This window comes from Phalaenopsis equestris, unplaced genomic scaffold (genome assembly GCF_001263595.1).
Source record: "Phalaenopsis equestris unplaced genomic scaffold, ASM126359v1 Scaffold000511, whole genome shotgun sequence".
NCBI lineage: Eukaryota > Viridiplantae > Streptophyta > Magnoliopsida > Asparagales > Orchidaceae > Phalaenopsis > Phalaenopsis equestris.
The window spans coordinates 860281-870322 of record NW_018164951.1 but is presented as its reverse complement, the minus strand read 5'-3'; the positions used below and the strand labels follow the sequence as shown (position 1 = coordinate 870322).

General features: G+C 36.7%; 1 protein-coding gene across 1 annotated transcript in view; it reads left to right on the top strand.

The window, feature by feature from the left end:
- The window catches only part of LOC110028393, a 20529-nt gene extending 12358 nt beyond the window's left edge, over nucleotides 1-8171 (top strand). The window contains exons 5-7 of the mRNA XM_020730226.1: nucleotides 4532-4650; nucleotides 7076-7165; nucleotides 7485-8171. Of these exons, the coding sequence (XP_020585885.1) occupies nucleotides 4532-4650; nucleotides 7076-7165; nucleotides 7485-8126 (851 nt within the window). The 3' untranslated portion in view covers nucleotides 8127-8171. The remainder of the gene's footprint in view (nucleotides 1-4531; nucleotides 4651-7075; nucleotides 7166-7484) is intronic.
- The last annotated feature ends 1871 nt before the right edge of the window (nucleotides 8172-10042 follow it).

The following is a 10042-nucleotide window of genomic DNA, read 5'->3' as shown; positions in this document are numbered from 1 at the left end:
AAATGGAGAATACATAGCTTATACATAAAGATGAGCCATCATCTTCCTTCTATGGCCTCCCTCTCAAGCGACAGCTTGATACAAGGCCGCAAGATGCTCTTCTCCTCTCTAACTCTATAGATATTCTCTCCCCCTTTGTGGTAGCTTAAGATCTCTTCTCCCTTTCCTCTCCTAAGCCTCACACCCTTAAGATTTCTTCCCTTGCTCTCCTAAGCCTCACACCTTCTCTATTGATAGAAGCAAGAGAGTGGTAGGTGGGAGGTAGGTGAGCGGTAGGTGGGAGGTAGGTGAACGGTAGGTGAGAATTGGTAGGTGAGCGGTACCACATTACAAAAGTGCCCTTTTACTTTAGTTCATTAATTGGGGGTCAAAATAACACTTATTTTCCTCATTAGATATATCCAAGTAATACAAGAAAAACAATCAATGAACATCACAAAATATTTATAATCATTCATCGAAGTTGTAGAACAAAATCCCCATACATTTGAATGCAACAAATCAAAGACACAAAGACTTTTTGTTAGAACTCACATAAGAGCTCCTGGCGTGCTTACCAAACTCACAAGCATCACACACAAGTGTTTGTTTATTTACCTTTTCATAGATAGATGGATACAAACAACTCAGTAGACTAAATGAAGAGTTTCACATGCATCTGTGAAGTAGAGGCATCACATCCTCCACACTCATTCTAGATCTTCCTTCTCTGGCACTCTCTACCACAGATGTCAGATCTGGGTCTGTTCCCTCTCTATCCGAGCACCTGAGTCCATTATGCCACGTGACAATCCTATTCTCTTGAAAGATCACCTTAGGAATATCAAATGAAACACATTTTAATTGAAGAACAATGACACTTATGGATAAAAGACTCGCTGGAAAGGAAAGAGCGTGCAAAATATTGAACAAAGTCATAAACTCGGTACCTCTCACTGTTCTCTTACCAAACACAGGTTGTGGTGTACCTTCAGCAGTCTGCATGTTCTCTGAAACTACTAGAAGAGTATAGGAAGAGAACTTCATGGCGTTACCTGGCACATGTTGAGATGCACCAAAATCTACTATCCATCGTGGTATTCTTGTGGTGGATATAGAGGCAACAACATGTGTATCACAAGTATCTTTGACTTAGTGAGCATAAATAACATTGTTGACCTTGAATGACGATAAGATGGATGCATCATCACTCATATCACCTGTCGCTTTATGCTTCCTCTTCAACATCTTAAGGAGGTCGTGATCCTTATCGGTAAAGATCACCCTTATCTCTCCCTTGGCCTCCACTACCATCAAATTTGCTTGATAACCCCCTCTCCCACCTCGTTGGCCTCCACAATTACGACCATGACCTATTCATTGTCCACATCCACTTGTCTCTCTCTCCTTGGGTGGATTTAGACAAGCCTTGCTTAGTGTCCCACTTCTTCACAATTGTAGCACCTACGAGTCTCCCTCTGAGTACCTATCATACCTAACTCAACCTTGACTCCCGTCATATAGTCTCTTCACAACTAAGGTGGTCTCAATCCGACGTCGATCAACTCAGATATATGGTAGATCCATCAACTTCAGATCTACACGAGGGAGACCTAACTTCACTTTTGTGAAATCAGTTATTAAGTAGATCCATCAACTTCAGATCTAGAGACCTAACTTCACTTTTGTGAAATCAGTTATTAAGATAGTAGTTTCTATCGAGACTTCAGCTTTCTGTATAATCCGACCAAGAGCTTCAGAATTTGAGGACCTGTCTTTCCCAAAAATTCCACTCATTAACGTCTCACACTATTTCCGTCTCCTGTGATCCTCAATCACAAAGTTGCACCTCTGTTTGAAGAAACCTTTTGTCGATTCGAAGTCCTTCGCTTCAGTCTCTGCCATTCATACAGAAGCTGCTTCTCTGGCTTCACAGCCGGAGCAGGATCTCGACACAGAAAAAACCTTCGCCTATTCCTCACCACCCTAGCCTCTTACCCCCAATGTCTCCTCTTCCTCGTCTCGCAAATCCAGCCGCGGAGGACTCCCAAAATCATCGCTCCTTCTCTTGTTTCACAGCAAGTTCTAGATCGCGCACCCAGAGAACTCCTGTTCCTCGCCGCGTTCTTGTCGGTGCCTTCCCTGTTAACTTCGCGGCCTCCCTCGCGCGATCCCCCGCTCTAGTCGCATCCCGAAGTGGCCGCATCTTGGCGATTCCGTAGCTCTAGTCATGGCCCGAGTCGCGATCTCGTGGCTCTAGTCGCGACCCAAAGTGGTTGCTTCGTTTAGCTACACGAGGACGAAGAGGAAGGAAGAGAAGTGCGGCTCGATTAAGCTCTGATACAAAAAGAGTAATTGTTCTTGAAAATCTTGTTCTCAAATAACTCCCTGGACTTCTTCTATATTTTTTATTTATAATTATGACTCTAAACTAGATACAAATCTCAACAGAAGGATTGTTGGGAGAAATTTGGTTTGCATTTACTGCACACTGAAGGCCTCTAAATGGGCAATATAGTAAGGTTAGATCTAATCCGCTCCTAAACAAATTTTATAGGAGGGAATTTGTTTCTACTGGTAATAAATTAGATAACTTCAAACTATAATACATATTTTATCTTAAACTTAAATGTAAAAAACAATGAAGCTTATCTAAATAATTTAATCTTCAAATTCATTTTTATCCACGTATATTATGAATTTTAATCTGATTGTCTAACTTTTGGTGGACTTGATTCCCTTGCAAGATATTTAATTAACCGTCCAATTACACCTATGCATATCTGACAACATCCTTTTGACCTCAACGGTGTGATATGAGAATAATCATCATCATTAATTTAGTAAGAAATTTGATTGCCGAAAATCAACTCTTGCTTCACAGTTTGATGCCCAAAATAGTTACGGATACTTTATAGTAGTCTTGGTTAGATTGACCATCTTCTTCATAATCTCATTACCATGTCATGGCTTATCCTTCTAATATTTTATTCTTGTTAAATTAAAACTCTAGATGCAGAGAAATTACATGCTCAACTTCTCTACTGTACATTTAGCTTTGTTGTTAATTGTCATTTTTTGCCAGTGTTGAGTGCTTCGTTGCACTCATGTCTTGCGGTGGTAATCTTTAGCTTGAGATGAATATCTAATTCTAAATGTATTTCCTGCTCTAAGAATATATCATTCCATAATAGCAAGGATTTCTTCTGACTCACCATCAAGCCCGGAAAGTTTGAAGGGTTGATTTCTCCGCATTTACTATTGAATATCTCCGTGTATGGTAGCAATTCCATGTGACAAGCATTCTCTCCAATCTTCATGAGTATATTAGAATTTGCGACTTAGGTTACAGTGCCTAGAAGCTGAGCACTGGAGGAACTTCTTCTGGAGAAGAGTAAAGAAGGAAAATGAAGGATTTTTTGGGAGGGTTTCCATTGGATTTACTGCAGATTTTTTACCGTTAAATAGTCATGCAACAGATTAAGCTAATCACTCCGAAACATGCTTTTAAAAAAAGGAGGGTAACTTAACTACTGATAACAAATCAGATAATTTCAAACTACTAGTTTTTTTAACAAATTGTGCCCTAATTCTGAATTTTAAAAAAAAATTCTTTTTCAAGCAAGTTTAAAATTTTAATTTCATATTGATTTTAACATAATTTGAGTTTTAATGTAGCGATCAAGCTTTTAAAGTTTTGATCTCCCTCACATGTTGTTGGATTAATGACCTGGTCACGCCTATGGATTACTGTTGACATTCTCGCTAGTCTTAGTGGTTTGATGTGATAATTACCATTGTCAACATTCTTTACTAATTGATTTCACAATAGAGTGTCACATTACACATGAATGATCTCTTGGATAGACTGAATAGTATTTAAAAAACATGTGTTGAAAGCAATAATCTTTATTGAATCTATCATTTGATTAGATATATTTAAAAAACATTGATTTCAAATTTCACAAACCTTCTCAAAATTCTCAAATGTAATTATTTCATTTTTCGATGAATACATTCATTTATCATTTTGTATATGTTTTATCTTTGCAAGCCATCAAACAGCCCTAAGAACCATTTGGTGAATTGTTTAGAAAAATGTTGAAATGGAATGGTCTCAGGTGGTGAGCTATTCAAACGGAAAAAAAGTGAAAACCATGATAAACTAGAGCAAAGAGGATGATGTTTGGGAGATAAGCTGGCTGATACACTAAAGCAAATCACATTAGCTCGTTATTCTCCTTAATATCATATTTAAGTTTACTATGTTCAAGGAAAAATACTTTCTTAACCTTTGATGAGGATTACAATCTTCTTGATTTACTTATTGGTCTATCACTCCTTTGAAAATCAGCTGCATGGTGTTTTGCATAAGTAACAGACATAGTTTATCAGGGAAAGAATAGCATGAGTAGGATTTACTCCATTTGTTTGCAGCTTAACATAACTAAAGCTTTCTTTGTGTTTACTTGCATCATAATTACTTCACATAAAATCTTCTTATTGTAAAGAAAAGCTTTTACTGTTGTTAACGTGCTCTAGTGTTTCCCAGCTGCTTGCATGACATGGGATCTTGCAGATTCTGGACAGGACTTCATCACCACTATTATTAATGGTTCTGATATCGTGCCAACATTTTCGCTTGTTTCTGCTGACAACCTTCGACTTGAGGTGAACTACAATTATGTGAAGTTGTACATTAAAGTTTCAGGCTTCAATTATATGAATGAACAATTAGGAGAACGTCCTCATGCATGGGTGCTCTATATAGATGGCAGTTTATATTTGACACATGAAATAAAGCAATTTGATGCATTCAGCATGAAATTTTTTAATTGACATATCAATCTTAACCAATTCTTGCTATGTTTGTCATCAACTCCGATTTCTCTATCCATAGGTCCTTTCAACAATGAATTGTGCTCCTCAACATGCTTGAAAATTCATGTTTTGATTTCTTCTTTGTTTTGTTTGCTCCCCTTCATTTGATACTCTTTAGACTTCATATTTCAAATCTTCATAAATTTAGCTCTTCATTCTCTTCTAAACTAGTTTATAAATATCTCTGTGTCTACTATTTTCGTATTGGTACAGATGTAAAGCCAATGTTCATTTTTATATGTTTGTAGTGATGCTTTTCTTATTAGAAAATGTATGCTATTTAGCTCGCTCTAAGCTTCATGTTCCATTTGTCCTGTTCTTTTCAATCAAATAGTTTTTGCTTAGCCCATGTTTTTCGACCTTTCTTAATATGCTTTATGTTTTGGAGATATCAACAAACTTTGTTTCTGCATTTTTGTGCATTTTTTTAGCTGGACCATTCTTAATATGCTTTATGTTTTGTAGATGTCAACAAACTTTGTTTCTGCATTTTTGCAATTTTTGCTATGCACATAATTTAGTTACCATTTCACAGTGTTTAGGTAGAATTTTTAATGCATGGTAAAAGATGATTCTTTTATACTCTAATATTGATAAGGTTGAAAAAATTATGTCATAGATGCTGGATGATTCACAAGGTGTCTGCTCGCGTATTAATTACCCTGAAATTTTCAATATTGGGTTAACATTAAATGAAATATATTATCATATTCTTGAGATTGTTGATATTAGCCTTCTCCAAGTGCAAGCCTAAGATCAAGTTTACTCGTTTGTTTTTTATTAGAATGTTTAGTCTTTATGCAAAGGAGATTGGTTGATCCTTATGAATATAGTATATTTCTGTTGGCCTGGTGTTGAAATTTTCTTATGGTCTAGGATTCGTTAATGCAACTAAATGATAAAATATATAAAATATTTAATCAACTTTGAAATTCACAATTCTAATGATCATCAATTAAAATAACAACTTAATTTCTTTTGATGAACAGTTGAAAGTATGAGAAATCTAAGCTAGACATTAATCAAATAATCATTTAAATTAACGAAAGTAACATAAAATTTAAAGCTGCAAAAAATCACAAGTTACTTGGAATGTGATTAATATTTTAGAAACTCGGTTATAAGCTCGCACTAGTTACAGGGAGATGACTTTCCTCGAAAATTTATGGTCGCAATTGTATTGCATTCAAAGAACTTAGCATCCAACAAGCATCCAAAAGGTTTTTTAGGTGAGAATTCCTGCAAGCACTCATTTTTCTTTAAACAAAATTTGACTTAGGTAAGAATTCCAGTAAGCACATGTTCAAGCATACATGCCTCAAGTTGTTTTATGTATGAACATTAAATCATTGTACGGTCAATAGCTTATTTATAGATTACCCCACAAGCAGCCATACGTTAGGTTCATTATCTAGGACAAAGCAGACATACTCAAGAAGTAATGTATTCAAAGCACTTAGATTAATGCAATGCATGAGTTCCTTTTTTCTTTTTTTTTTTTTTTTGCTTCAATGCACAATGTAATATGATGTTTTTACTGACTGAAGTGCTCATAATTTATAAGCCAAATGTAAATATATGAGGGGCACACATTGATCATTTAATTACACAAAGTTAAACTATATAACATAATAATTTTATTCCTCAAACTATAAAATACTCAAGAAGTTAAACTATACATGAGGGGCACACATTGATCATTCAACGCTCCCCGTCTCATTCCTCTTTAATATAACCAATTGATGGCTAGCGCTTTATTGGAGGATTTTGTAGACTCAATTATTATATACGATATATATGAAGACATCTTTGTGAGGCATAATCTCTGCTTGATAATATCTATGGGTTTTCTTCTTTGTTCTTCGTGCATGAATATACACTGAATTGTTAATGAGTTAGTGAATGTTCTTATTTTGTACACCACAATTGTGATTTTAAGGTTTTCTTATGTATTAGATCCTCTCTTCTTTCGCATGGACATATATTTGGCAGAAGGCTAGGCACATATATCTTTTTGTTTTGTTCATTACAACTTGTACCCGTTAATGCTTATGTACCATTTATAGTTTGCATCACCTGAATTTAAGTTTGCTCGTTTTTTTTTTTTACTTTCTGATCCATAAACATGTTTTATATTCTTACACTCAAGCACTTTTTGTTTGTCTTCCATCATTTTACTCATGGGATCAATTTATTTAATATTTCCCACCATCAGGTGGCAGCTTCCTCGTGGCTAAGTGACCTGTGTGATCAATTCCATCAGCCATTTACCTCATGCGCTCAAACACTATCCAGCAAAAGCCAGGTACAACCACTTGGAATCCTCTTTGCAGCTTTAAATCTTTATTGTTAGGAAGATTTACATACATACCACTCAATTCCTATGCATTTACTTCTCTAACATCTTAACTTCAATTTTTACAGACATGCCACCTTGCCTAGGCATGTAAGAGTGTACTTCACTTTTAAAGTTAAAATAGTGGTCTTTTTGATGTAATATGAAAGATGTGGGCGGTATAAATGTAAAAATTGTAGATGTTAGATGTGTAAATATATAGGAATTGGATGGCATGTATGTAAATGCCACATTTATTTTTAATACGCAAGCCAATTCTTGGTTCCAGAACGTCTTCATAAAGGTACAGAAAGCTGCCCTGACATTTGCTAGGCGCATGGATTGTCTAGGCATTCTCTCATGCTATGAGGACAAGATCAAACATCAAGGTACAAATTTGCCAATAGTGGATATGGATTCTTCTGAGATCAAACAACACCCTGATGAATATTTTCCTGAACAAATCGATGTTGCTGGTTCCTGCAGTAATCAATACTGCAATGGAACCGAGGAAGCCACCGAAGAAGAAATTATCGAAAGAAAATTGTGGGTGGTGCTTGGGAAGGAGCTTCAGAGGCAAGAAGAAGCTGTTTCACAATCCCAGGAAGAAAATTATATGAGGGCTATGGATAAAGAAAGATCTGTATATGGAACTATTGGAAGCAAACAGCCAATTTCAGCAGAGGAGATCCATTTTTTTCCTCCAGGTAGAATTAGACATATAGTAGCAGAACAAGAATTGAATGTGAGCTCTGGTGGGAGTGTTGCAGATGAGCCGAATATTAGCATGTATGAAACTCCGAGGCATTTGTATGGTAAAATTCGCTTGTGGCCGAATATGATAAAGGATCATTACATGCCAGCGTATAAGAAGATGATTGATCTGATGATTGAGAACCTTAGGAAGAAGGAGGCAGCTGAGAAGCTGTAGAAAATTGTACATTATGTTATTTTTTGCACAGTGAAAGCTATTTGAAGGTTTTGGTTTTGAATATAGTTGAAGATTTTGTAAAAATAGTGATGATTGGTCAACCATGTGTTAGGCGAGAAAACATTAGGTCAGGATTCCAGATCATTCGGAGTCCAACAAGGAGGCGCCGCGTGTAAAGTGACCTCATCACAATACACTGTGATTGCACTTTACACGTGTCGCTCCTTTATAGGACTACGGATGCATCCGGAGTCCTGACTTAGGGTCTGTTTGGGGCAGCTTATTTAGGTGCAACAGCGTTTTGAAAATCCCGCCGCAGTGTTTGGAAGACCGTTCGCTCAGATTCTTCACCCCGCACTACGTCCCGCTTCGAACATTTTCTTAAGGGCTTCGACACAGGTGAAGACCTGCGTCCCGCATTCGGCTTGCATCGTTGCCCTAGATACCCCTGATCTCCCTCGCGCTCTCCCTCCCTGGGTCGTTGCCTGCGATCGAATTTCTTCACCCTAGAGGATCTCAGACCGTGTTCCTTTCGATTTTTCTTTCTGATTCGTAAGGTATGTTTTACCTCACCGTCATTTCGTAGAGGGATCGAACGTCGCTGGGTGTGAATGGTCGAACGCTGCTGTTCTTTGTTTTTTTTTTTTTTCCTTGACGGAGGAGAAGGGGCGAGCAGGGGCTTTCATCTTCTTCGTCCTCAACTCGAACAATGCGAATGAATCTTTATGGTTTTACGATTTTCTTAGGCGTGAAGAAAAGTGTGGAGAATGCATTTTGATTACTCCAGAAATTTGGTTTCGATTTTTTCTGTTTCCTTAAAGCTAACCCCCGAATTTTGTTTAAATTTTTGTTGGGCTTTAGAACTTTCTATGAGAGGAATCCATGTTTTCTAGGCGTGAAGAAAAGTGTGGAGAATGCATTTTGATTGCTCCAGAAATTTGGTCTCGATTTTTTCTATTTCCTTAAAGCTAACTACCGAATTTTGTTTCAATCTTTGCTGGGCTTTAGAACTTTCTATAAGAGGAATCCATGCTCTTATCTATAGTTTTATGTTAAGTATGGCAATGGTTATAGTATTGGGCAATGGTTATAGCATTAGGGCTTTATGAGCTGGTATTACTTCCTGTTTTTCAAGTTTATGAGCTGATGTTTATGGGCTGCAATTAATTGCTGTTTTTAGGAAACATAGGTATGAGCTTGGTTCATTAGAAATTAGGGAGTTAAGTACGTACAAAATGACAAAATGACACTATTTAAGTACATACAATAGGTATACACTGCTCTTGATCTGAATGAAACATTAGAACTTGTTCCATTCACCTTTACTCAAAATCTTGTTTTCTGCAAGTGAATTTTTTGGATCAATTATAACTTTGATAACTATATCGAGAGGTATAAAATTTGGTGCTAAGGCTTTCACCAATGGTTGGGAGCTGAATTTTATGATTAATTCCAATTGTTAAGTTTATTATTGTATTGTTTCTTAGCAAAGCTGCAAATTGAGATTTATGCTTCTGTACTACCAATAAGCTATTCTGAATAAGCTGCCCTAAACAGTTTTATCAGACAGGGGTATGAATGTTATTTAACCACACATAAGCTAATCTGAATAAGTTGCCCCAAATAGCAAGCCAGATTATTCTGTTAATCAGATTATAAATAATCATCAGCTGCACCAAACAGACCTTTAATATTTTCTCGTGTTATGCAAGGTTGTCAAACTAATCTTTTCATTTCTATACATTTAATAAAGTACTACGAAAGGATGAGCAGGGCCCTGAACATACCATATAGGGCTGTTAAATAAACCTCCTTTTAAGCCCATTTTTTAAACATACGTGCGCATATACACACACACACACACACACACACACACACACACACACACACACACACACACACACACACAGTGGGAG